We start from the raw sequence: 27,388 nt of genomic DNA, 5'->3' as shown, positions 1-27,388 counted from the left end.
TATTTCTATTTTTTTTTTTTCTTCCCCCTTAACCCCGGGCAGCGCCGCCCGCAAAAACATCCCAAATTCAAATTCAGCTCCCCGGGGCGCCGAGACACAAAATCCCGGGGGGCAGCGGCTGGTTCGTCCTGCTGGGGGTGGGCAGGCGCTCACCTTTCCACCCGGCCCGGAGGGTCCCTGCTGCGGGAGGAGAAAGGATTTGCACAGCTGTGACCCCGCCGCTCCCGAGAGCGGGGCTCAGCCGAGAGCCCCCCAAACTCACCGCAGCCCTTTAGGGTTTCTCTGCTCTGCTCCCACCGAGCCCATCCCGTGCCTCTCTCAGCCGGGCGCTGGAGCGCCAAAGGAGATTCTTTATTTATTTCTATTTTTTTTTTTCTCTCCCCCCTAACCCACAAAGCCCTGAACCGCCCCTCCGCAACCTGCGACTTTGCAGCTAAGGTTTATTTGAGCGGCTCCACGCGAGTTAAATGAATGAACCCCACCTCTGCCGCATTAACCGGGGACCACGCACCCACCCGAGCTGCGGGACCCGGCCGGGACAGCCCCCGCAGCCCCTTGCTTTGCTTACTCCTCTCTTACCCCTTGTATTTTGCAACATCTTCACCCGCGCTTGTTTTGATTGATTTTTTAATTTTTTTTCCCCCCCAGACAGTGTTGCATTTTTTGTTTGAAAGCTTTACAAACAAATGAGAGGAAAGCCCAATCGGCATTTCCCTCTCCAAAGCCAGGCAGCGGCTGCTCAGGGTCTGTCAGCTGGACTTTGCAGTCACTGTGCTGCTTCAGAAATTCTGTATAAACCCTGAGCGCGGATTTCCCCTTGAGCGCGCTTCACACAGCAGTGAACTCCCGTTTTTTAGTTCCTGCCATCGGATATTGCAGAATACTAAAAACGAAACCTCCGTTCTCTCGTTTAAAAAAAAAAAAAAATTAAATCAGCACATATTTGGTTGATGGTTTCCTCCCGGCCTGTTTATTTAATCTGACTGTATGATAGATAGCATCAGATAGTGACTTTGTACGCATTAGGCCATTCTTCTTTTTTTTGTTTTTTTTTTGTTTTGTTTCAAATGGATGAGCAACCCCTCCTCTGCAAAGCTGGACAAATGCAGTGCCGCCCCTTTAAAAGAGCGGAGCTGTTTTTGAGATGTATTACTATATTAGGTGACATGGAACTTTGCATCTCTCATACCATCACCGCAATGTTGGCCAATAGAAAGCTAAAGTCACCCAAAAACTGCCTAGTCCCTCCTTCCCTGGCCTTATGGTCCGCTCCTACCTGGCCCAGTGCACAAGGCAGGGCTACTCTCGGGAATGCTATGTGCCCCCTCCGGGAGCCCACGCTCCAGCGCTGCTCCACCTTGCCTGCTCCCCACCTACTTTTCCATGACCCTGGGCTGCGGCCGCTGCCCCGCTGTCCTCCGCAATGTTTCCTAGCCCTGTGACAACGACGCCCTTCTCGGTGAAGGATATTCTGAACCTGGAGCAGCAGCAGCAGAGCGGCCTGGGCTCCATGGAGCTGGCCTCGCTGGCCTCCCCGTCCTGCATGCTGGCCAGCTTCAAGCAGGAGGCGTTCAGCGCCGAGCCCCCGGCCCTGGCCGAGCTGCGGGAGGAGCTGCCCGAGCCGCCCCCCGGAAAAACCGCGGCCGCCTTCCCCGGCTCCTACTACGGGAAAAGCTACGTGGAGATGGACTCGGCCAAGGAGGCCAAGGCGGACAAGAAAGGTAAAGACAAGAGCTGCTGCGAGGGGCTCGATGGGGATCCGCCTGCGGGGTGGGGTGCTCGGCCGGGGGTCCCCAGGGCTGCGGGGGACAGGGGACAGTGCGGGGGACAGGGGACAGCTCCGCAGCATCTTTATCCCGGCCCGGCCCTGCGGGAGCGGGGCTGACCCCACCGCGGGGAGGGTCCCGCTGACCCCGGCCCGCAGACCCCAACGGGACGGGCAGAGCTGCAGGGTGACACGCGAGGCCTCGAGTTTGGACAGGAACCAGGTGACAAATGCGACTCCTGACTCGCTTGGAGGCCGGGGTGGGTTTCGGCACAAAGCTGCGAGTGATAAATCCAGGCTGGGGCACAGGCGGGCGAGACGCGCATCAGTGCACGGGGCAGAGTGGTTTTCAAACAAAAAAAGACGAAAAATTTGCTGCAGAGGTACCTAAAGAGCGGGGCAGGAGCGGGCAGCCACAGCGGCCTGCGAGGCCGAGGAAGAGCCACGACTCGCTCAAGTTGTATCCTCTTTATTAAATACTGATTTATAATTTTTTTGCACAATTTTCTCCTTCCGCTGTTTTCCCTTCTCCCCTTTATTTTGCTGCAGAGCTGTGTTCCCTACACAAGAGCCTGGAGCAGGAGAAAAGAGACCTGGAAGATCCCGAACGCCCCAGACAGAGGAAAAGGAGGAAACCTCGCGTCCTCTTTTCTCAAGCCCAAGTGTACGAACTGGAGAGAAGGTTCAAGCAGCAGAAATACCTCTCGGCCCCGGAGAGGGACCATCTAGCCAACGTCCTAAAGCTCACCTCCACCCAGGTGAAAATTTGGTTCCAGAATCGAAGGTACAAATGCAAAAGGCAGAGACAGGACCAGACGCTGGAAATGGTGGGGATCCCTCCCCCGCGGCGGATCGCCGTGCCGGTGCTGGTGCGCGATGGGAAGCCCTGCCTGGGGGAATCTTCCCCCTACAGCTCGCCCTACAATGTCAGCATTAACCCCTACAGCTACAACGCCTACCCCGCGTACAGCAACTACAACAGCCCCGCCTGCAACGCCAACTACAACTGCAGCTACCCCTCCATGCAGCCCGTGCAGCCCTCGGCACCCGCCAACAACTTCATGAACTTCAGCGTGGGGGACTTGAACTCCGTGCAAACTCCCATCCCGCAGGGCAACGCGGGCATCTCCACCCTGCACGGCATCCGAGCCTGGTAGAGCCGCCCGTGCCGGGGGCATCGGGACACTGCCGGGGGCATCGGGACACTGCCGGCGGCATCGGGACACTGCCAGCCTGCGGGGCTGGCTCAGCGGGGCATCCCGGCGGATCTCAGCGGTGTGGTGCCCATGGACGGGCTGGGTTTGGGTGTTTGCGGTGTTTCGTGCGGGGCCAGGCAAGCACCGGCGGGGGATGCCCGCATTTCCCGGCCCCTCTCGCTGCCTTCCACCCGGCTCTTCGCCCCGATAATTCCCCTCCTTCCTTCCTACAAACCAGCCGGTAATTCGTGTGACTTGTTCCCAACAACACCCAGCCAAGCCCTGCAACTCTCTCCTTTTTTTTTTTTTTTTTTAACTTTTACTCTATACTAATTATTATTGACATCCACATTTAATTTTTGCACTTCCCGTACGGTCCCCGCTGTTCGGTCAGTTCGGCATCTCGGCACCCCCAGGCGTCCCTTGCGAGGCTGGGCAGGGATGAGGACAGACAGACTCCCGAGGGACACGGACACTCCGGCCCGCCAGGTCCCGTAGGGTTCTGCACTAAAACGTGAGTTAGCATGGAAATGCACTGTCCGCCCCTTGGAACGTGTTGCCCTTTGCTGTACAAGCTGACGGAGATCAGCGAGTTGTCATTAAAGAGAGTGGCTGAACCTGGACTCCCTGGCGTTCTTGCGCATCCCGGGGGGGTCGGGGTCTCCCATCCCGGGGCTCCCCCGGGCCGCCTGCCCGCTCCGGGAGCCTTTCCCTGCCCGTCCCCCCGGGTTCGTGCGGCCCTCCCGTGCGCTCGGCATTCCCGTTTGGCCGCCTGCAAACGGTGTTTGTATTTTAAGGAGTTTTAAAAATTATTTTAAAGTCTTTTTTCGAGCTCCCAGCCCGGCTAAGCACCGGCCCCTGTCTCCGGGATGGGATCGGGACCGACCCCATCGTTCCCAGTCTACGGGAGCGCGGGGCTGATTTATTATTCCCTGCACAGAAATCGCTGCAAGAAGAAGTACCGACAGCCCAAGTCATAACCCAAAGCCCCCAAACTGCCACGGGAGGTTTTCACAGCCCCTGCAGATCCAGTCCCCATGGGGAGAGGCTCGAATGACCCCCCCGGCTGTCCCCAAATGCCCAGGGAAAGCGAGCGGGGCTCCCCAGCACCCGGCTCCTACCTCTCCTCTGCCGCAGCCCCAGCCCCTCGGCCGCTTTTACGGTAGTCGCTATCAAATGTCAATTATTGGGAGTGAGAAACAACAAACATTGTAATTCAGCGCAGTCACAACATCCTCTGAGAGTGTCTGAGGCTGTCCGGCCGGTGACAGGGCGATTAGGGGGACCTGCACCCCCTCCTGCCCCGGCCCTATCGGCCCCATCAGTAAACAGGGATGGAGACAGGGTGGCTGTGGCCCTGGGACAGAGGATGAAAGGCTGCCGGGGAATGGAAGCTGCCTGCAGCCTCTCTCCCTCGCTCCCAGCCCCACACAGCCCCCGAGGCAGGATTGCACAGATAAGGAGCTCCCAGCTCCCTCCAGCCCCTGCCAGGGGAGCCCTGGGCGCTGCCCACCGACCCCTAATGCAGAGGGCAGGGCAGACACCTGTCTGGGGCTCAGGGCTGGGCAAACAGGGACCTTCAGCCTCATCCCGAGGGGAATCTGCCTCGGGGGACTCACCCCACAGAGCCACCGGGACGTGGGGTCTGTGACAAAGGGGACCCGAGTCTGCCAGCCTGAAGCAGGGGGACAGGGCACCCGGGCAGGCCAGAAGGAAGCAAAGGCCACTGCCCCTCGTTTGGAACCATCTCCAGGGCTCCACGAGGGCTTTGCCTTAGGAGGACACAGGATCCAGGTGGATCCAGCAGAGCAACTGGGAAATGCCCTGCCTGAAAAGAGCCAAGGTGTCCCAAGAACTCAGGGAAAAGAGACTGGAGTGGGGCAGGGGAAAGCTGGGTTTAAACTGATGAATGGTGGGGGCAGTCACAGCTTGGGGCCACTGCTTGCCTGAGCTGTCAAATGGTCACAGTGGTGCCACCGTGCCACTCCTGCTGTCACCCCTGCAGAGCCTGGCCAGGGTCAGAGCACACAGGGAGCCCTCAAAAGAAGGACAAGCCCTGAGTTAACAGGGAGCAGGCATTGAGAGTTAGCTAAAACTTAAACTTTCAGAAACCAGCCCTAAGCAGGGCCCTTATTTGGGTGGCCAAACAAGACAGACAGCACTGAAACTTCAGAAAAAGCCACAGGAAAAAGTAACTCCCCACATCAACACAGAACCCTTCTCACACACTGCCCACATCCCTTCCTTTCCTCAGACACTGTTATTTTCTCCAAACATGCTTGTTTTCCTCCCATAATAACCCAGAGCTACAGCTGTCAAGAAATCACACTGTCCAGTGGGATTGTCCCTGCTGTGGCTGCTCTGGGCACCAGCTTTGGGTCTGATTTCCAGGGCTGCACCATGCTCAGTCTCAGCAGGGATGAATGCCCCACAGCTCACACACTCCCCTCCTCCCCAGGCTCCCTGCTCCTGCGGGAATTGCATCCCGAGCAGATGCAGGGCAGGGTGAGACGGGTTTGGAGCAGCAGCCGGAGCCTTGGAGCCGGCTCAGAAAGTGATTTAGGAGGGGACACCAGCACAGCTGGCTGGGGCACAGCAGCCTCGGTTAAAGACCTTCCATTAGCTGGATGAATGGGAAGTGCAAGGAGATACAGGAGGAATGACCTGATGCCTCAGGTCTAGCTTTTCTATTTTTCAGATTCTGTGCTGCTTTGGTGTGTGGGTTTGAGCTTCATTTTAGGGGATGGTGAGCTCTGTGCACAGAGCAGGGACACAAAATTCCTGCTCCAGCTGGACACCAAGGACAAATGATCCAAATCTCAGCCCAAGAGCACAAACCCCGTGGGCTGGAGAGAGAAAAACAAGCAGGATGGGAGTGCAGGGGCTGAGCTGGAATTGGACACTGAACTGCAATGTGCACATGGAGCAGAGCTGATCCCAGGGAGAGACCCCGTGACAGGTTATCCATTTTGGGACCATTTTGGGTTGTGCTGCCCAAGGTGGATCCATTAAAGCCTCTTAATCACTCCCCACTTCATTCCTTAGCTCCATCTAGTCGCTGTTCTAGGCCAGCCTTCCCAAGGCACCAGAACCCCCAGCACCGACCAAGGGGGCTCCCTGTGCTCCCAGACCCCATTCCTGCTATTCCTGCCCTCCAGCTCAGCCTCATTTCCAGCTGCAGCTCCACACCAGCCCAGCCCACAGGGTCAGGCAGGGGCAAAAGGTCCCCCCAGGACTTGCAGGAGCAGTGGGGCCGTGCCTCTCCGATCCCAGACCTCCGAAAGGCTCAGGAAAACTGCACCAAGCAAACCTGGCCTGCTCCTGCCTGAGCCTGGAATGCTTCCCATCTCTAGAGCAGCACTAAAACCTGTGCCTAGGAAAGGCTGATCCACAGGGAAGTGCAGGATCCAGGGAATCTGAAATTAGAGATCCTCCAGTGCCCGGGGACAGGCTAAGGGGAGTAGGGAAAGAGCTTGTAATAAGATTAATAAGATTTGCACTTGGATTTGATCTCGCTCTTCCCTTGGGTTTTTTTTGTTGGTTTTTTTTTTGTTTGTTTTTGGTTTTTTTTTTTGTTTTTGTTTGTTTGTTTGTTTGTTTTGGGGGTTTTTTTTGTTTGTTTTGTTTTTTGTTTGTCTGTTTGGGGTTTTGTTGTTGTTGTTTGGTTTTTTGGGATTACGCAGCCTGGCACTGGCATTCACGTTCAAACCCAGTTTTGGGGGTTTTTTTGTGAATTCAGTGTCCCAGCTCTACCTGAAGGTGACAGGATGAGAGCAGCTCAGTCTCCGCGAGACAAACTGCACATGGCAAGTTTATCCAAACCCTTTGGAATCCACAGAATTTGTACAGGAACAAGTTGTCAGCTGTAAGGGACTGATACCAAATCCCTTGCCTGTGGCAGTTTTGTAGGAACTGAAATAATTGTTGGGGTTTTTTTTCCCAAAAAAACACCCGTGCGGTTCCTAGAGTGCCAGAATTTTATTCCTTAAGTTCAAGGAGGTTTCACGTCGGAAGTTATTCTCTGGAGTCCGAAAACAAGATAGGGTCCTGGCAGGAATTAAGTGTTTCAGTGTTCCTGGGAAGCTCGGCAGGAAAACAACAGATCAACAACCCTCTCTCCCCGGCCCCTAATTCATCTCACTGACATCAGTTTAGATCAGTATCAGCAGTAAGTGATTTCTTGTTAACGGGGATTATTAAGAAGAATCAACACCTTTAAAATGCCACTCCAGAGCGAGAAAGGGATGGGCTTTCAGGCTGGAGTCCGATTTTTCATTCCTGGGTGGTTTGTTATTGCCCAAAACACGAAATTAACGCCGCGTTTTGACGCAGAGAAGGGAAGCAGAGATTTCTCCCAGCAGATCAAGCACATTTGTGAAAGTTCATCAATCAAGGTTCAGCAAGGTGACACAGAATACATCACTCGAAGATCTCTCCCTGTCTCCTGCAGTCACTTTAAACGCTGCCGCTCCAGCGTTTCATGCACAAAAAAAACCAAAAAAAAACAAAACAAAAAAAAACAAAACAAAAAAAAAAAAAAAACCCCAAAACCCCAAAACATTTGGAGCCAGGATCATCCCGAGCAGCCCATCAGCCACATCTCCCCTTGTCCTGCCCACTCTGCGCTGAGGAAAACGGGTGAGCTCCTCTGCCTCTCATGGAGGAGCTGCTGGAACCTCAAATGAAATAGAAATTATTCCAATGGAGACAGATGAATATGCTGAGACGGAAAATAAACTCTTTGCCGTGAGTACCCGGGAAGAGAAATTCACATTATCAGAGCATTTTTAAACCAGCTCTGTGTGTGAGCAGCTGGAGCACTGACCCCACTGAGACTGTAACACATCCCTTAACTCATCCCTGCTCAGAATAACATATTTTTTGGTGTCGACAAAGAATCCCGGTCAAACAGCTAAATCACAGGTCTGAGCCAGGAGATTGGGCATCTTTCCCAGCCCCTTAGAGAGGGGCATCGTGTTGGCAGCAGGTTCAGCTCAGTGCCCACTCTCAGCAGTCCAGGGGTGCTCCCACACAACTTGGAGAGTTCACTCAATACCTGCTCCGTTTGGAGGGCTGGAAAAATAAGCAACAACAAAAAAAAACCCCAAACAAAACACAACACACAAAAATACACAAAAACAAAAACACACCAAAACAAACCAACCCAACAACCCCCAAACAAACAAAGAAACAAACCCAAAAAAACCCCACACCACAACCCTTGTGAAACGGAATAAATCCTTTAGTGATCAAAATAATTTTATTTCTTAGAGTTGGCTAAGATTAATTGGTCTTGGGGGAGACATGCTGGAGCTAAATTACTGCTTGTGGAGATGAGTAAGCTGAAGGCATGAAAGACACTGCTGTGGAGTGGGCAAGGTCAGGAGTTAACAGGCTCAAATGGGGGGAAAGAAAAGCAGATTTGTTGAGGATTTCAAATTCTGTGAACTGTTCTCAAAACTAGTAAGACAAACAATTTAGAAAGGCATTTTAGAGGAGTTTTAGCCCTAGAACCAACAAATCTGGTTGTTGAAGAGGTTATTTACTCCCACAATCAAAACACCTGCTCTCACACATTCTCCAGGGGTTCTGGGCTTTTGGAGCAGGGCTTGGTGCTCTCTGCTGCCACAGGAACACACCACAGCTTATTTTAGCACAGCAGACGTTTCCTAAGTAGACTGCATTGTCCTCCAGCACAAGCTTGGGAATAATCACAATACTGACTCCTAGAAATTGTCCCCAGATGCCGTTTTCTTGCCCAGGATGTTTTTGCACCCAGAGCAGAAGAAAAGCTGCTGTCAGAGCAGTGGAGGATCAGCACACAGACATGGGCACTGCTGGCTGGGAGCAAGGGGAACCATTCAAAAACAGGTCACCAAAACCAATTCATACTCATTTCAGTCAAATAAACAAGTTTCTCACATTTTTAAGGACCAAAAAAAAAAAAAAAAAAAAAAAAAAAAAAAAAAAATCAGGATGAAAACTGCCTCGACTTCAGCAAACCTGATGGTGCCAAGGAGATGATTCACGCTGTGTCGAAGGAGGAGAATTTAAATCTCACTTTTTTCCAGGTCTCATGTGCTGCTTTGTGCAGCAGCTGCTGCTGCTCCCGGTCTGTACAGCCTCAGGGCCAGGAGCAGCTCCAGGTCCAGCCTGCGATCACACACTTCACTTTACAGACTGCCTAATCCCTGGGATTCCCCAGGGACAGGGCTGGGGGAGCAGGAGCCACTCTGCTCGTGCCCGGCAGCTCCCATGCCAGGCTCCAGGGTCCTCCTGCTCGTCCTGAGGGTTAGAGGTGTCTTCCTGCTTGTTCTGGGTTTTATTTGAGTTCCACCCAAGTTCCATGCCCAGGAAATGATCCGTGTGCATCCGTGGGGATTGCAGGAGTCCCCATCCTGGAGCCACGGACACCCAGCCCTGCTCAGAATGCAGGTGCAGCACTGCTGTCCTTAGGAACAGCCTTTTCCAAGCAATGAAAAAATAAAATAAAATAAAATAAAATAATAAAATAAAATAAAATAAATTTTTGCTTCATTTAGGCATAATTCTGAAGAAATTAAATCGTAATTGCTGCCATGAAAAGAGATGCTCAGCCCTATCTGCCATCCAACACTCACGTGTCCATCTGGGATCAAAAATTCCCCTTTTACATGCACACAGAGAAAAATTAACTTTAAAACCCCCCCAAAAACAGTGAGAGCTGCTAATTATTGGCTTTTCTGAGAGCCAGACATGAGGTGATCATTTGCCTGGTTAGACACCAATTTAGAGCCCCCCAATATTTCACCTTGAAAACAGAAACCTAAATAACTTCTTATACAATGAGGCATTCAAACTTTTCCACTCAAGTCCTCATTATCTACAGCATTTCACTTTTGTACACACAAAGATTATTTCCCACGTAACAAGATGATGAACATAAAAAACTCAGTATTTACCAAAAACCCCAAAAATAAGAGCACACGAGAGAATCACCCCCCATGCAGCACGTGGAACAAGAGGAACAGCTGTAGGTTAATTTCTAAATATCCTCTTGAATTCTCTTCCCTCCCTGACCACATTTCCAGCCCTGTTTGCCTCAGCATTGTGGCTGTGAAAACGCTGAGCTCTGCCCCTTTGATCAGCTCCTGCAAAGCCCTTTCATGTCCTGCTGTCTTCATTAGCTCAGGTTTTAATTGCTGGCCTTGCCGGGGACAGACAGGTGGTGCAAGGTCAGGGCAGGAGATGATGGATGGCTCTGGGCAGCGCCTGTGCAGATGACAGCCACCAAAAACCCTCCCGTGGGGCAGAGCCCTGTCCTTGGGCTGGGATCAGCATCCCGCAGCTGCAGCCACCCAGGCCCTGCTTTGGGTCCTGTCAGTGATGATTTCCTGCCCATGTTTCCCCAGTTAGAAGTTAAAATCTAATTCTGATGAGGTTTTCTAAGCCACACACAGAGTTACTGATCTGAGCACCACCATCCCTGCAAGCTCCTGGGACCAGCGCTGCACACCCAAAACACCCAGGAGCAGGAGCTGAGCTCAGGTAAAAGCAGGAGTCAGTCCAGACTGAGGCACAGGTGGCTGGGAATGGAGAGGCCATTTCAGCAATTAATTCCCATTTACCCATTAATTTCTCATGAATTAATTCCATTTTACACCACCTTGTTATTAAGATAAAATCACCAATTTTGCAGACTATGGTGTGTGCCTTCAGAACTCCCTAGCCCAATTCTTTCAAAAATCTTCCCTGAGATAATTCTTTGGTTTTATCAACCAAGATAACATCATCCTATTCACTTCTGAGGGGGATGCAAGGAGAGGAGGTTCAAAATCAGCTGAGAGAAAAGTGTGGGCTCCAGGTCTTCATTCTGTATTTTTATTTTTTCCTTAAACAGAATTGATAACTGGATTTCTTTTCTTCTTCGAGTCACTGACATTTTGTGGAAAACTTCTTGGGGGAAAAAAGAAAACCTTAAATAAAAATCAGTCTGGGAAAATCCAGCTCTGCAGAGTGCTTGTCATTGCTGCAGCATCTACTGCTTGTTGCTTTGCTTTTTTTTTGGGTAAACTTGAGAGTTTTGAGGTCTTGAAATCTAGAAGCCAATTTTAATTGTAGCTCTGACATTTGTGGAATATTGAGATGGTGGTTTCACCTCATGCATGGCATTACAGAGGTAGAGCTCAAGTGAGGAACAAGGATCCTCCATCACCTGGAAAGGCTGAAGAGACAGACAGAAATCCCTGCTCTGGATGGAAAAATGGGTGGAAAACCTTTGCACAGAGAGGAGCTGACTTTTCAGAAGAGAGAAGGCTTTTGCTGCCCTGAGCTAAAGATAGGATGAGCACAAGCAGCAGCTTTTTAAAGCAGCAGATCCCTCCTTATCACAAACCCCGGGAGGGAACAGCATTTCCACAGACACAGAGCTTCTCCTCCACTCCAGCATCACCCACAGGGAGAATCATCCTGCAGGGACCTTCCCTGAGCTTCTCCCTCGTTATTACCCTGATTTTCTGCCTGGGTACCACAGGCTTGGCCTTCTTTTATCATTTTGACTTTTGACCTTGGGCTGGAGGGGCTCTGCTGTGCCCCCAGTGCTGCTTCCTCCCCAGCCCAGGGCACGTCACAGGAGGGGCTCGGTGCTGATGGATCTGTCAGGACCAAGGGTCAAGTTTATGTTGATCTACAGGTGTCAGGAGAGTATTGATCCTCTGGTGAAGGTCCCTGAGGGGTCACCATAAATCCTCAGGGGATGAAAACCCCACGTAAGCCGCTTGCAGATGTTGCAGAGGGAGGCAGAGAAAGGAAAGCAGCTGCCCAGCAAGGGTTAGCAGAGACCCCCAGAGCAGCAGGGGAGGCCACCTCTGTATTTGCTCTAAGCCAGGGTGGCCAAACCTATAAAAAGGTGAAAGCATTGAGCAATTCAGGCCCCTGTCAGGGCAAAAGAAGCTTTTTTAGCTGGAGCTGGGATGGCTTTGGTTTGCCCAGGGCCAGAGGCAGCCTCAGTACACACACTTTGCCCTCTTTGGTCAGCACTCTGCAGTCATTTCCCTGACAGTGGGGAATTATATACACCTCAAAAAGTGCTTTTCTGCACAGGCACAGAATGGTTTGGTTTGAAAGGGACCTGAAAGATTAACTCATTCCATCTCTGCCGTGGCAGGGACACCTCCCACTGTCCCAGGTTGCTCCAAGCCCATCCAGCCTGGCCTTGGGCATTGCCAGGGATCCAGGGGCAGCCACAGCAGCTCTGGGCACCCTCTGCCCACCCTGCCAGGTAACAATTCCTTCCAATTTCCCCTCTTTCAAATGGAACCCACTCCTCCTTGCCCTGACACTCCAGTTCCCAATGCAGAGTCCCTCTCCCTCTCAGCCTCTGGAAGCTGCCGTGGGGTCCCCACCCGCCCTTCTCTGCTCCAGGCTGGACATTCCCAGCTCTCCCAGCCTGTCCCCAAAGGAAAGGTGCTCCAGTCCCCTTATCAGCCTCGTGGCCTCCTCTGGACTCACTCCAGCAATTCCATGTCCTTCTCGAATAATTTTAGAATGGGATAACTCAGTTGGAAGGGACCTGCAGAGACCATCTCGTCCAATTCCTTGATTTTGCAGACAGAAAACCCCTTGCATCAGCTACAGCCACAGCAGACACATGAAAAGAATCCCCTCCCTCTGAATTTCCAGCTCCTCAGGCAGCACTGAAGGTCCCCAAAGCATCTGACAGTGACCCACACACCCCCGTGACCCCTGGAGCCGGGGACCAGGCAGATCCAGCTCAGGGTTCCTGTAACCGGATGATTTAAGCCCAGCAGCTCTGGCAGAGCGTGATGCTCAATCCCTTTATCATTCTCCTCTCCCTGCAGCAGCCAAAGCCAGGGCTAATTTTAAAAAGCAGCGATACGGGGCTGCCGCAGGAACACACGTTGCAGTTGGCTGCTGGGAATTGGAACAGGAATGGGCACGGACTGCTCTGCAGCTCGGGGGCTGTGCCCTGACCCTGTGGGGCTGAGTTAAAATGCAGAAGGATAACCTGCCAGCTTGTTGAAGCCCAAAAGTTACAAAATAAACCTGGCAAGTTACCTTATTTGAGTGATCTTGGGGGATTAATAAACCAAAGACTGAAGCAGGTTCAATGAAAACCAATTAATGATCAAAACCAAATTTTTACCCTACTCTGTTCCTTTGGAAAAATAATCCTTTAACATATTAAATCAAGATAAAATCAGTGCCTTGCATTTCGTCTCTGCTGAGCAGTGACAGGACCCAAGGGAATGCCTGGAGCTGTGCCAGGGAAGGGTTAGGCTGGATTTTAGGAAAAGGTTCTTCCCCAGAGCGTGGTCAGGCACTGTGAGTAAAGAACCTTATCCTAAAATCCAGTCTAAACCTCCCCTGACAGCTTCATTTCTCCCACACCTGAGTGTGAAGCCAAGACTGGAGAAAGTTTTAAAGCCACCCTTGCTGCCTCTGTTCCACTCTGAGCCCAGCCAGGCTGGAACTGGCAGGTTTGTTCAGGGAAGCTGAACTTTATTTCACAGTGCTACCTAGTGGTTTCTGCAATAAATGATCAGCTCCTCCAGACAGAACCTCGGTGTGGAGTAAATACAGATGACAATAAAAATCTGAACTTCCATCTCTGCCTGAAATTAGTTAAATTGTAGGGGGGGGAAAGAAAAAAAAAAAAAAAAAAAAAAAAAAGAAATAAAAAAAAAAAGGAAAACACACTTGCAAACGAATCCCAAGGGTTTCTGAGCGGATATTTAACACATCAACAACCCCATTCCAACTTCCTACAGCTCTATCAGACGCCAGGAAAGGAATCATTACATTTATTGTATTTACACCAGGGTTTTTCCTCCCTCACCACTGCCAGGGATGGCACAGGAACACTGAGCAAGTGGCACCCACAGCTCCTCAGAGCCTGTCCCTGCCCTCTCCCAGCTCTGTGCTCAGAATTTCTGGGACACTCAGAGTGACAAATCCTCCTCCCCTCCAAAAACCCATCCAGGCCCCTCTCAACCTTTCCTTTGCCCCATTACAGGGGCTGCTGCACCAATTTCTGCTCAGGATCACCTCTCCTTCCTGCTGCCTGTTTGGATTGATTTTCACACTGATCCATACATTTTCCTTGGCAGAAAGGAAATTATTTTTTTTGCCCACACCAGACAAAGTACAGCAGCACAAATTAATAAAGTCCTGTTCGAACCTGACAGGATCCAGTGGTGATGTTAAATCCAAGAAAATGTTAAATCAAAAAAAAAAAAGTTAAATGCAAGAAAATATTAAATCCAAGCCTGAGGCACAGGTGCTGGACCTGACAGTTCTCCTCTATTTAGAAGGGGAAGGAAAGTCTTTGCTTCCCTGGGATCACCAGATGAAAGGAATCGTGTAAGTACTAAGTAGTATTAATAGTCCCAGGCACAAAATATATATATGAGAATAATATGGCCAAACAATACTTAACAGTTATTTCCAATAGCAGCATTTGTATAATGCCATCGACACTCAACTGCTGATAAGCTGGACACACTTAAGGAATTTTAATAAGCCTTTGAAAAGCTTTAACTGATGTGAATTAAGCCCTGAGATAATCCCGACGCAGGGCTATCATTCTTCAGTTAAAAATAATTGATCTTGGACGTAAACGTCACGTCTTGTGCCCCGCAGTACAAAGGCACAGAAAATGTCATTTGTCACCAGCAGTGCCCGGGGATGATGGGCACGTTCCGAGGGACCCGGGCTGTGCTCGGCCCGGGAACTTCCACCGTGGGGTCAGGGACGAGGCTGAGACCCCGAATTAACAGCACAGGGTGCTCATTGCAACAATTCACTGATACCCGAATTAACAGAACACGGTGCTTATTGCAACAATTCAGAGACACCCCAATTAACAGAGCACGGTGCTTATTGCAACAATTCACTGATACCCCAATTAACAGCACAGGGTGCTTATTGCAACAATTCACTGATACCCGAATTAACAGAGCACGGTGCTTATTGCAGCAATTCACTGAGATACCCGAATTAACAGCACACGGTGCTTATTGCAACAATTCAGAGATACCCCAATTAACAGCACACGGTGCTTATTGTCACAATTCACTGAGACCCCGAATTAATTAATGAGCACACGGGCGGGTGCTCATTGCTACAGTTTACTGAGATTCCCCAATTAACAACACGGGGGCTCATTGCCACAATTCACTGATACCCGAATTAACCCGAATTAACAGCACACGAGAGTTCATTGCTATAATTCCCTGATACCCGAATTAATTAATGAGCACACGGGTGGGTTCTCAGTGCTACAATTCACTGATACACCTCAATTAACAACACAAGGTGCTTATTGCCACAATTCACTGACACCCGAATTAATTAATGAGCACTCGATGGATGCTCATTGCCACAATTCACTGATACCCGAATTAATTAATGAGCACACGAGTGGGTGCTCATTGCTACAATTCACTGAATCCAGTGCCCCGGCGAGGGCGCAAAGAGCTGCTGCTATCTTTTGGCTTTAATCCACCAAAATAGCTCTGCTGCCATTCCCCCCTCGCAGGGGCAGAAGCAAAGTTTTCATCTGCAGCCGAGTACTGAACATAAAAGGTTTTTCTCCTTCTATATTTACTGTTTGTTGTTGCTGGAGTGAGGCTTTCTCCCCTGGCATTTCCTCACTATCTTTTCTGGAATCCTCTGACAGACACTTTTTTTTGACGAGGTGATAAGACCAGGAAGCTCTTGTTGGGATCTGCAAAACCTAAATATAAACCCACACCTTCAAAAAAATTAATTAACTTTCAGTAATGAGAAGGTAATTTCCCACTTTCTCACTCTCAGCATGAATATTACCTTATTTATTGCTTACGAAGTTATTCATCATGAAGTCTGTGAAAGATCAGGAACAAAGTTTGGGTCAAAAAGACCAAAGACAAAATTATTTTAAACAAATCTACAGATAAAGACACACGGTGCTTATTGCAACAATTCAGAGATACCCCAATTAACAGCACACGGTGCTTATTGTCACAATTCACTGAGACCCCGAATTAATTAATGAGCACACGGGCGGGTGCTCATTGCTACAATTCATTGAGATACCCCAATTAACAACACGGGGGCTCATTGCCACAATTCACTGATACCCGAATTAACCCGAATTAACAGCACACGAGAGTTCATTGCTACAATTCCCTGATACCCGAATTAATTAATGAGCACACGGGTGGGTTCTCAGTGCTACAATTCACTGATACACCTCAATTAACAACACAAGGTGCTTATTGCAGTAATTCACTGACACCCGAATTAATTAATGAGCACTCGATGGGTGCTCATTGCTACAATTCACTGACACCCGAATTAATTAATGAGCACTCGATGGGTGCTCATTGCTACAATTCACTGACACCCGAATTAATTAATGAGCACTCGATGGATGCTCATTGCCACAATTCACTGATACCCGAATTAACCCGAATTAACAGCACACGAGGGTTCATTGCTACAATTCCCTGATACCCGAATTAATTAATGAGCACACGAGTGGGTGCTCATTGCTACAATTCACTGAATCCAGTGCCCCGGCGAGGGCGCAAAGAGCTGCTGCTATCTTTTGGCTTTAATCCACCAAAATAGCTCTGCTGCCGTTCCCCCCTCGCAGGGGCAGAAGCAAAGTTTTCATCTGCAGCCGAGTACTGAACATAAAAGGTTTTTCTCCTTCTATATTTACTGTTTGTTGTTGCTGGAGTGAGGCTTTCTCCCCTGGCATTTCCTCACTATCTTTTCTGGAATCCTCTGACAGACACTTTTTTTTGACGAGGTGATAAGACCAGGAAGCTCTTGTTGGGATCTGCAAAACCTAAATATAAACCCACACCTTCAAAAAAATTAATTAACTTTCAGTAATGAGAAGGTAATTTCCCACTTTCTCACTCTCAGCATGAATATTACCTTATTTATTGCTTACGAAGTTATTCATCATGAAGTCTGTGAAAGATCAGGAACAAAGTTTGGGTCAAAAAGACCAAAGACAAAATTATTTTAAACAAATCTACAGATAAAGACAATGGTTGTTTGGGTTTTATTTTACCTCAATTTCTTAAAAAAATATTTTTATTGGTTTGTTTTGAATAAGCAGGTTACTACCACAAGCCAGTGAAAGTCAGGAGCCACATTAAATCATCTTCATTTTTGTTGTAGCTACTTTCAGACATCACCTCTGTCATTTAAACAAACGGGAAAAACACGATGAAGAAATTGCAAATGCTGCTAAGAATATCCAAATGAGAAGCAGCAAAAGCAGCATCTTTTAAGAACACTTCTGAGGAAGGAACCCTTCATTATTTAATCCAAACACTGCATTGGTGGATGTATTTATAGATGCATTTATAGATGTATTTATAGATGTATTTATATGTTTATCAACATACAGAACGGGAAGGCTTGGCTAGATTTGAAACAGCGAGTTATTTTTTAATATATATATTATATTTCTGTGAATATACTGAGCAAGGGGAGCCTTGTTTCTCTTGCAAACATCAAGTTATCATCAGACACAGGACAGGAGGCCGGCCGGATCAATAGACTTGCTCAATATAGAAAAATCTTATCTCGCTTTCAGGCTGGCTGGCCATAATGTCAGCACCCAGATGCCTCTGACAGAGTTATCTCCCATCAGCAGCGGCAAAACCCGCTCAGGGCTTGGGTGACACCTCGGAAAAGCCAATAACCCGAAGAGGAGAGTTGAGTCCCGCTGTGCATTTTGGAGATGAAGGGCAGGAGCTTTGAGGCGCTGTCAGAGCGCGGCTCCGGCCCCGCGGCTGCCACCAGCGAGCATCCCGGGGACAGCCAGCCCGGACCCCGCGGGGTCAGCTCCCACAGCGCCCCTGGACGCCACACGCAGCCCCGCCGCTGTTGAAAAGGAGAAAGCGAGAAGCTTTCATGTGGTTCTATATATACGCGGCTCTATCTGCGGCGCCGGTGTGCGCTGATGCCCGCGGAGCCGCTCTCCCCGCCTGCCCTCGGCGCGCTTATCGCGGCCCCCGGGGACACACGCGGCTTTATCGGCGGGCCAGGCTCGGAGCAGCCGAGTGGCATTTTCCTTTCATGCCATCCCCGACACCCAGAGCGGGGCAGAGCCTCCGCAGCGGCCCCGGCCGATAAGAGGGATGCGGGAGCCGGCTCTGATGTGGCAGCGGGGGACAAAGGTCGGCGGAGATAGCATCGGATCGGCCTCGCGCTGCAGGGTAAAAATAAAAGGAAGCAAAAGTGGAAGCGGTCTGAGGCTCGGCAAGGTGTGACAGCACTCACGGGAGCAGGGGTCACTGTCCCCCAGCTGGCCAGGGTCACTGCCAGCCCCGCGGCAGGAGCAGCCAGGGCTGGGTGGGTCTGGGGCAGCGTCTGCTGCCCTTCACCAGATTTGCTTCTCAACTCGGAGTCACAGAGTATTCAAAGTTGGAAGGGACTCACACAGATCACCAAGTCCAGGTCTTGAGTAAAAGGCCCAGTCAGCAGCACCAGCTGAGCCCACCAGCCCTGCCCAGCTGAGCCCCCCAACCCTGCCCAGCTGAGCCCCCCAACCCTCCTCTGACCAGCTGAGCCCCCCAACCCTCCTCTGCCCAGCTGAGCCCACCAGCCCTGCCCAGCTGAGCCCCCCAACCCTCCTCTGCCCAGCTGAGCCCCCCAACCCTGCCCAGCTGAGCCCACCAACCCCAGTCCAATTATTTTTACTGGCTTTGCAAAGCTGCAGGAGCCTCATGATTCACTCATCATTTCAGTGCCCAAGGCAACACCTGGAGGTGTTAAACTGAGTGGAGATCTCTGTGAACACACCAAGGGCCTGGGTCTAAACCAAATTAAGTCAATAAAGATCCCAGTCCCTTCCTCAGACTGTAGCTCTCTTTATGTGGGAGAGGATTAAAGCTTCAAGGCACAGGTACAGTGAGCCACCACCTCTCTCAATCCATCACCAAAAAACTGGCACAGGGTCTTCATCACAGGTTCCTGTGAGAAAACCAAACCTCAGCTCGGTGGAACTGTCATCCCCTTTGTGGCACAGAGTTTGTACTATTTTATATAGGCTAGCAGATGATAATAAAATTGTGTTTATTCAACAGCCTCAGCCTGAACAAGTCCACAATCAGCTTTCGATAGCAGCAGGATGATTTGAGAGGTTGTGGTACAAAGCACCTGCAGCCTGCTTGGAGAACAGTTCTCACCTTTGTGGAAGGAAACTCAACAAGCATTCACTCGGTGACAGAAAGGGCTTTGCAGCAATGAACAATCACCAAGACACCACATCTGGGGAAAACACTTGCTTCAGGTTCTCTTCTGTGAGAATCACACCATTACAAACAGCGTGGCAGAGCAATATTGAAGATGATTACAAACAGGGTGGCAAAGCAATGTTAAAGCTGATTTCCAACCTCCCCTTTTTCCAAGGGAGAGCCCCACATATTTGCAGACAAGCATGCACATGTCCCCTGGATATTCTCAGCCCCCAAAGATTCCAGCCTGGCTTGCTCTGGGCCACTTGGCACGTGATAGCAGCCACGCACATTTGGCAGAGACATTTTTAGAAACCTCCAAGCTATGAATTCACCTTTCCATTTTGGTAAAGTCAGTTATGTGGAAAGCATTTCAAAAGCACAAACTTCATTTCCCCTTGATTCTTGGAGGGGAGGAGGGAATAAACAGTATGATCCTCTTCATTTGTTTTCCCAGTGTTATCCTGCAATATTTCTGTATTTGATAACACCACAATCAATAATAAAATGAGTCAAATCAAGTCAGTCTCAGCACATTTATAGCATATGTTAAATTCCCAATGCTCCTCAGACCCACGTTTATTGCAGCCATTAAAAGGCAGCTTTCCAAGGAAACACAAACCTAACTGAACGCTCTGGAAGTGACCCTCATGCTGCAGATTTCGGGGATGTAATGGCACCTGCTCCTGCCCACAGGCTGCCCACCATGGGCACGTGGGAATGGAGAGCAGGATTAGATCTACACCCACAGCCAAATATCCAACAGCACTGCCTGGCTCCTGACACTCCCAGGCTCTTCCCCCTTTTTCCACAGGTGCTCAGACAAAGCAAATTGCTCTCAGCGGGCTGGACTCCACAGCAGGACATTAAATTCAGCACAAACCTCCAAGTTCCAAACCTCTAAATGCGCTGAGACATCAGAGCTGCCTCATCCTCATCCCTAAGTGGCTCCAGCTGCTGAGCCAAACACCCCCAGCCCCTTCAGAGGCTGCAGCCCCCCTTGCCTGCAGGACAGTTAATGAACCAGCCCCGGACAATGAGCAGGAGTTCATTAACCCACTTGATTGCTGCCAGCTGGGTGCCTCAGCCCCACAGCTCCACAGCAAGAATTCAGCCCTTTTTAAGCTCCTAGGGGTTCCTCGGTCGTTGTTTTAAGGAAGTGTTGTTCTTCAAAGGAAAATTACTTTTATTGCAATTGTTTTGTGACAGTAAATCTCCGCCCTCCACCTTTTGGAGGGCAATGGCCCAGGAGTAACAGGGGCACTCCTGTTTGCTTTCACCTGTGTATGAGCCCTCCAGCACAGCCCTGAACACTTCTCCAGAGGCCAGTTTCTGCCTTCCTCCCCAAACACTTTATACTCCTGCAGTCCCTGGTCTCAGAAGGGCTCCAGCCCTTGGCCTCCAAGCCATGCCCAAGAGCAAAAATGCAGAGGCCATTCCCTTCTCACCATCCCTGATGGCTCTGCTGCACTTGGTAATGCAGAAAATGCTACTCCCTTTCAGAAAACCAACACAATGCCATTTTTTACCCTGCACAACACAACCTCGGGCACACAGCAGCAAGACCCCAAGGCACATCATCCTGAGTGCAAATATAAAACCCTCTGCAGACACAGAAAAACTGCCCAGGCACAACTTTCCACATTCCCTGGATCACACAACAAAAAGCCAGGCACAGCTCTTCCCAAAAACGCTGCTCCTGCTCACTTTGCCAAAAAAAAAAGAGAAATCAAATCCTACCTTTACTGCAGGAGCTGAGTCTGTGAGCAGGAGCAAGGCAGAGAGCAGAGTGGGTCTGCAGGGAGGGCGTGTGAGCAGCAGCCAGCCCCAGCTGGGCACTGGTGGAGCTGACTGGGCACCCCACCGTGCCAGGGTGGCAATCCCCACCAGCTGTGCCCTGCCCTGGGCTGGCACTGAGGCACTCCTGAGCTGCTGCACCAAGCCGCCCTCCTCACCCCAAAGACAAACAGCATTGATCTCGTTGTCTCCACTGATTATTCCCTGCCAGGGCTGTGGCCCATCAGGAGCCTGGGAGGTTCCTGGCTGCCTGTGGAAGGAAATGATTCAAGAACCAAGTGCTCCAGAACTACCTGCTGCATCCTGGAGTTTCTCCTCTTCCCCTCTCTCAAAGAATCCAGTAGTCCTTGCTAATTTTTTTCCCTAATTTCTTTGACTCTAATTGTCTCTCTGTAAATGCCAGTAGGTTTATTTACAAAGATTGGATTTTTGAAGCGGAGTAATTTCTCTTATTCAAGCTCCCAATGTGCACATCACCAATTTATTTTGTTCTTGGTGCAATTCTGTATCTCAGGAAAGGCTGGGAGGAAGAACTGCCCTGAAATACCAGGAATGAACAGCATGGAAACCACATCCATCCTGTCCAGTCTGCCTCAGGAGTTAAACCCTCCAAGTGCCAAATGAACACCTTGGCAGTAATTTTGTAAAGATAAAGCATGAACTGAAATTATATAAAGAAAAGGAGGAAAATGATTTTTGATTTCAGTAGATTGCCAATCTAATTCTTTAACTATTGTGTGAATTCATAGTAACAAATGGGGTTCCCATTTTTGCTTTGCTCAGAGCCCTCCCAAGGCCAGAGGGACAGAGCCAGGCTGTGTTATGCTCCCAGAAAAACAATCCATAAGCAACTGCTGCTGAAGAAAAAGCAGAATTTTTACACTGAAAGGCTCTTCCAAGCCATTACTTTGTTTTTAAACAAAACTCCGTTGACATGAATACAATAAATATTTTATTAATGGAATGTGTGAGTTTTTCTCTTCCATCCTTCCTCTTACTCTCAGCACCTTACACACAGATGTCAGAGCAGCTTCCAGTCCAAGCCAAGGACAAAACTTCATTTCAAGGCAGAAATCAGTGAGAGGTTGAAAGTTCACACTGGCACCTTTGAGTGCCCAGTCCCTCAAGTGTTTGATTCCCCAAACCTGCAGGCCAACTGGCATTTCTTCTTTCCAAGCATGATCTATCAATCTCTTCTGAGGCAGCTCCCAAGCTCCGTGGGGACAGCACAAATTCCTGCCCACTCTAACGCTCCTCCAGCTATTGCAATATCCCTTTATTATTTCATTTAAAGCCCCACCGTTATCAACCACCTCTTTCTGATTATTTTTTTTTAATAGTTCAGTGATTGTTGGGATTTTACAAAAACGGGAAGAGTCTCTTTTTGAGGATGTAGAGCACTGTGGCCAGGAAGAGGGCCAGGGCCAGGAAGATGAGCAGCTTGTCTGTCAGCTCCCGGCGGTTGTACTTGGTGATCAGCTTCCTCCCCAGCTGGATGGTGCCAGACATGGACTTGAATTCCTCATTTGCTTCCAGGATGGTTCGGGAAGAATTGGCTGAAATGAAAGAGGAAAAAAAAAATTAAATCAGCAAACCCAGCAAAGTGTGTAAGGATGAGACATTTGGTAACACAAAGAGTGCCTGAGGGATCCTCGTGGGTGAGACATTCACAGAGTTCTCACAGCTCAGGGTGCAAAGTGAAATAAGAGCACTGAAAAGCTTAAAGATCCTACTGAAGTTCCTGAATTTTGAATTTTTGGCTTAGCAGGTCAAATCTAGTTCAGGTTTTTTTAGTCAGCACTGCTGGAAGCAGAGTGAAATAGGAATGGTGCTAGAGAGAGAAATCAAGCAGCAGCAGGACAGGGTAATAACTGAATGTATTAATTGCACCACTGAAAGTGTTCCCCCAAGCCCCAGCAGTAAATCAGTATGGACTTGCAGAATTATTCAGCTCAAACAGTTTTTAATAGTAATTTTTGACAGACAGAGCAATTCTTTGCCTAATAAAAATGAGAAGGGTCAGCTAGAAGTGTGTGAGAAAACGAACACATGCCCCAAACTTCTCAGCCTTGCTCCTTTCAAATTGCTAAGCAAAAGCCCTGGAATGCCCTTTTCTCTGCTTCACAGAAAGCACAGCCTGCAGGACAGTGCATTACCCTACACTGCTCACAGAAAGGTCAAATCCAAAAATCTGTGTCACAAGAACAGAGCAGAAACAGGTCTGCAATATTTTGCAAAACATTTCATCCCATCCCATCCCATTTCAAGAGGCATTTTGATCCTAGTGAAAACAGAATACTTGTTTCCCAGACAAAGCAGAGCTTCCCTGTTCCACAGCCTCAAACACTGCATCCTAGGGAATGCTCAGGAAGCAGGAATCCCCACTACTAACTCAGAATTTGCAGCTGGGTTTTGTAAACGACCTTTGGTAGCTTTTCCCTTGATGAATTCCAAGTGCTGTTCATTCAGAAACAGGGTGAAAAAGTGCCTGCCAAACTGTCCTTTTAATGGGAGAAGGAACATGCTACTCCTGCAGCAACAAACTGTGCCCAGCTGCCACCCTCAGATGGGGCAGAAAGCAAGGAGGGCAAACTTGTGTTATTTATCCTTGTCTTTAAGGTTCCCTCCTGCCCAAAAGCACAGCTAGGGAGAGGCCCAGGCAGCAGCTTGTGAATGCTCCATGAATCACCAGTTCTGACAGGTCACTTGATTTATGGTTTTAGGAGCTGAAGCCAAGGAACTGGGTGAAATCTTGGTTTCACAGTGCCTGATGCACTGCTGACAGAGCAAGTGACCTCGGGTTCAAGGCACTTGATCTCAGTGTCTCAGCCATCCCAGCTGGAGCCTGGCTGGAAGCAGCCTCCAGACACTCCTTGCTCTGTGCAGGGACTTGAACCCAAGCTTTTGTTTCCTCTGCTGTCCCCAAATCTGTGCCAGGACAGTGGCACTGAGTAACACCAAACACACTCTGGGCACTGTGTGAGCTCAGTTTGCTTTTACAAGAAACTCAACCTCATCCTGACTCCTTTTTCTTCTCAGGATCATGGAACAGAAACTCCACAAAGTCCACTGATATTTCCTGTTTATGTCCAGCTGCTGGAGTTGTTCAGTCCTTTAATCATCATTGTAGCACATTCTCCTCCTCTGCTCCTCTCCCCAGGCTGACAGAGCTGCCCAAAGGTGCTTCCATGCCCCCCTCCATGCCCAAATGCCAGCTGTACCCAAGGTCTGCACAGTCTCCTCGCTCTGCTGCACCTGCTGGGACATCATCCTGCTGATGCCCATCAGACTCTCTGTGATGTTGCTTGCACTCTCTGCCAGACTTTCCTTTGTGGTTTTCCTGAAAAGAGAAAGAAGCAAAGCAGGAAGAGGTAAATTTTTTTTTTTTTTGGATGCTCTGGGAAAATGCTGCTGATAGGGAGATGAGAGCAACACTTGGCATTAAACATCTCTGCAGTGTACAAAAGACACAATTGGTTTTCACTGCATAAGAAATTCAGATTATTTTCACTAAACAATAAAAATAATCACAAAATATGAAAGTCCCGAGCCCAAACAGCCCAGAATCTCACAGGGCCCTGTAGTTCACCACTTGTTCACCCAGGACTGTGTAACTCCATGAGCTGCTGTGGGAGCACCAACACAAACCCATTTTATCATCCTGAGTATCCCAGCTGCTGCTTTCAATACACAGCCTGCACACACACCCAGTTCTGAATGTGAAAACAGCTTGGATAATGACCCAGGTCTTGTCTAGAACCTATCTGGAATTAATGTAAAAGACAATATGTAAGGCTATGAAGGTTAATTAATCCTCTTTTCTGCTTATACATGCCAAGAAAACCTCAATTCATCACAATCCTTAACAGCCCAAATCTCCACAAAAAGGAAATGCACTTATAAAAGAAAAGCTACACTCTATATAATTAAATAAATCACAAATATGATGTCACTTCCATTTAAAATGAGTGAATATAGGAGACACTGCTTAAATCCCACAGTACAATGGGACACTCCAATACCTTTGTCTCAAGATGTCTCTTCCCTGCAGCAGCTGATCTTTCTCAGAGTTGTCAATAGCAATTTTGCAGGCCAGATTTGCCTTTCTCCAGGCTGCCTGGTTGCTGAAATCACAAGAGCAGAGTGTTGTAGAGTGATGGGAACACCTTGCAAGCACAGACAATTTTCACTGAAGCAACCACCACAGTAACTGGGCACCCCTGATACATGCAAGGACCCTCAGAATCCAAGAAATACTTGGGCTGGAAAATACGTCCAAGATCATCAAGTCCAAGTTGTATCCACTCCCCACCTTGTCCCCAGCCCAGAGCACCCAGTGCCACCTCCAGGGATGGGCTCTCCAAACCTCCCTGGGCAGTTCCAGTGCCTGAGCACCCTTTCCATGGGGAAATTCCTGCTGGTGTCCACCCTGAGCCTGCCCTGGAACAACTTGAGGCGGTTTCCTCTCATCCTGGATGCCCACCTGGCTGTCCCCTCCTGTCAGGAGTTGTGCAGAGCCACAAGGGCCCCCCTGAGCCTCCTTTTCTCCAGGCTAAGCCCCTTCCCAGCTCCCTCAGCCCCGCACTTTCTCTGTATTCCTACACACAACAACAACACTCTATCCTCACATTCCCACTCATCAGTGCAGCATTTATGAACAAGGGAAGAAGAAAACTGTGCCAGCTGTCGAACAGCCTACTCCTAAGCCACCGTCTTTGAGCTCAAGTGCTCAAAGGGACAGACCAGAGTCAGGAAGTCAGGACAGGAGAAGGGAGCTGAACCCTTCCTGTCCCTGACCTCTTGGTCTGGGACAAAACACGTGTCAGGATCTGTGCTGCCAACCCAGACTCCGAGAGACGCTGCACCAAAGTCAGCCAATCTCTGCTTCCAGCGGGCTTGGCAACAGCCCCAGACCCACCTGAGCATCTGCTTCTTGTGGTTCTCCACCTCCCGCAGCAAGGCTTGTTTCTCCGACTCCTTGTCCTGCTCCTTCGCCATCTGCTCCAGCTCCTTCGGCGGAGAGCACAAACACCAGAGCCTCACCAACCACCCGCCACTCGCACAGCCCAGCCCCGGCCGGATTCGGAGCAGATTTATCTGATAAACCCCAAACCCAGGGCTGCGACTCCCCAGATCTCAGGCGGGACCTCCAAACCCAAGGCCGGGATCCCCCAAACCCCGGCCGGAACCCACAGCCGGGATCCTCCAGCCCTAAACCACAGCCGGTGGGCCCGGAGCACAGCTCGGTGCCCTCAGCAGCCCCCGGGCCGGGCTCCTCACCTGGATGCGGCCGCGGAGGTGCCGGAACTTCTCCTTCACGGCGGCATTGAGCTCCGTGAGGGCGCTGAGCGGCCCCGGGCAGTCCCGGATGTCCTGGAACACAACGGCGCGGTCAGCGCGGGCCCGGCTCTCCCCGAGGCCGTGCCGGGGTGTCCCGGGGCTGGCGGCGGTACCTGCACGGCCGCCTTGATCTCCAGGTCGAACTTGACGATCTCCTGGTGGCAGACCCGCAGCGGCACCGCCGCGGCCGCCGCCATCTTGGCCGGGCAGGGCCGGGCCGGGCGCGCGGGCGCCCCCTGCGGGCGGCGGGCGGGGACGCGCGGGCCTGAGGGGACGTGGCGGGGCCGGGGCCGATGGCGGGGGGGGTGCTGCTGCCGAAGGAGGAACGGCAGAATTCCAGGATCACTGCCGGTATAAAACACCTCCGAAACCCATCGAGCCCAAGCTGTGCGCGATCCCCACCCTGTCTCCAGCCCAGAGCACCGAGTGCCACGTCCAGCCCTTGCTGGGACACTCCAGGGATGGGCTCTCCAAAGCTCCCTGGGCAGTTCCAGTGCCTGAGCACCCTTTCCATGGGGAAATTCCTGCTGTGCCCACCCTGAGCTGCCCTGGCCCAGCCTGAGGCCGTTCCCTCTCCTCCTGGCAGGGAGTTGTGCAGAGCCAGGAGACTCCCTGGAGCAGTTCCAGGTTTACATCCAAGAGCCCCCTTGGGCTCCTGGCCAAGGCTGACACTGGGCAGGAGCAGGGTGGGGGAACACCAGGGCACTTCTGCACCCCCAAAACGAGGAGCAGGCTTTTCTTTTCCCTTTGCCTTTCTCCCAAACTCACCCCTGTGCTGTGTCCTTCCCCTCTGCCCTCAGACCATCTCCACAGGAGCTGCAGGCAGCAGTTTCTCCAGGCACTAACCCAGCTTCTCCAGAGGGTCCCGCTCCAATCCAGCAGCGCTGCGAGGCAGCTCTGAGCATGAGGAAGGAAAAACCAGATATTTCCTTACCTGGCTGTCATCCCTTCCAAAGGAAAGTTCCTGGAAATACCAGGAGGTCACAGACTTGATTCAAGGCAGCAGAAGCCGTTCACTATCACTCCACACACACAATGACTCGAGA

The 27,388-nt window shown here is 50.3% G+C and overlaps 2 protein-coding genes across 4 annotated transcripts; one reads left to right on the top strand and one right to left on the bottom strand.

Moving 5' to 3' along the window:
* Nucleotides 1-1,287: 1,287 nt before the first annotated feature.
* Nucleotides 1,288-3,570, top strand: NKX2-5 (NK2 homeobox 5). 3 transcript variants are annotated; one of them, XM_041397723.1, is made up of 3 exons: nucleotides 1,288-1,721; nucleotides 2,315-2,523; nucleotides 2,712-3,570. In XM_041397723.1, exons 1-3 carry the CDS (start codon nucleotides 1,424-1,426, stop codon nucleotides 3,204-3,206), a joined length of 1,002 nt encoding a protein of 333 aa, XP_041253657.1. In that variant the 5' UTR covers nucleotides 1,288-1,423; the 3' UTR covers nucleotides 3,207-3,570. The 3 variants fall into 3 exon arrangements, with proteins under 3 accessions (XP_041253657.1, XP_041253660.1, XP_041253658.1); XM_041397726.1 differs by having other exon boundaries at nucleotides 2,315-2,549; nucleotides 2,712-2,992; XM_041397724.1 differs by having other exon boundaries at nucleotides 2,315-2,992.
* Nucleotides 3,571-21,892: 18,322 nt separating this feature from the next.
* Nucleotides 21,893-26,600, bottom strand: BNIP1 (BCL2 interacting protein 1). Its single transcript, XM_041398052.1, has 6 exons — nucleotides 26,456-26,600; nucleotides 26,283-26,375; nucleotides 25,921-26,012; nucleotides 25,025-25,126; nucleotides 24,224-24,342; nucleotides 21,893-22,558 (listed from the first exon to the last, which is right to left on the bottom strand). Exons 1-6 carry the CDS (start codon nucleotides 26,537-26,539, stop codon nucleotides 22,362-22,364), a joined length of 687 nt encoding a protein of 228 aa, XP_041253986.1. The 5' UTR covers nucleotides 26,540-26,600; the 3' UTR covers nucleotides 21,893-22,361.
* Nucleotides 26,601-27,388: the final 788 nt, after the last annotated feature.

This window comes from Onychostruthus taczanowskii, unplaced genomic scaffold, assembly GCF_017590055.1.
Source record: "Onychostruthus taczanowskii isolate IOZ18803 unplaced genomic scaffold, ASM1759005v1 scaffold14, whole genome shotgun sequence".
Lineage (NCBI taxonomy): Eukaryota > Metazoa > Chordata > Aves > Passeriformes > Passeridae > Onychostruthus > Onychostruthus taczanowskii.
Note: the sequence above shows the minus strand (reverse complement) of the source record. Positions and strands in the feature narration are given on the sequence as shown.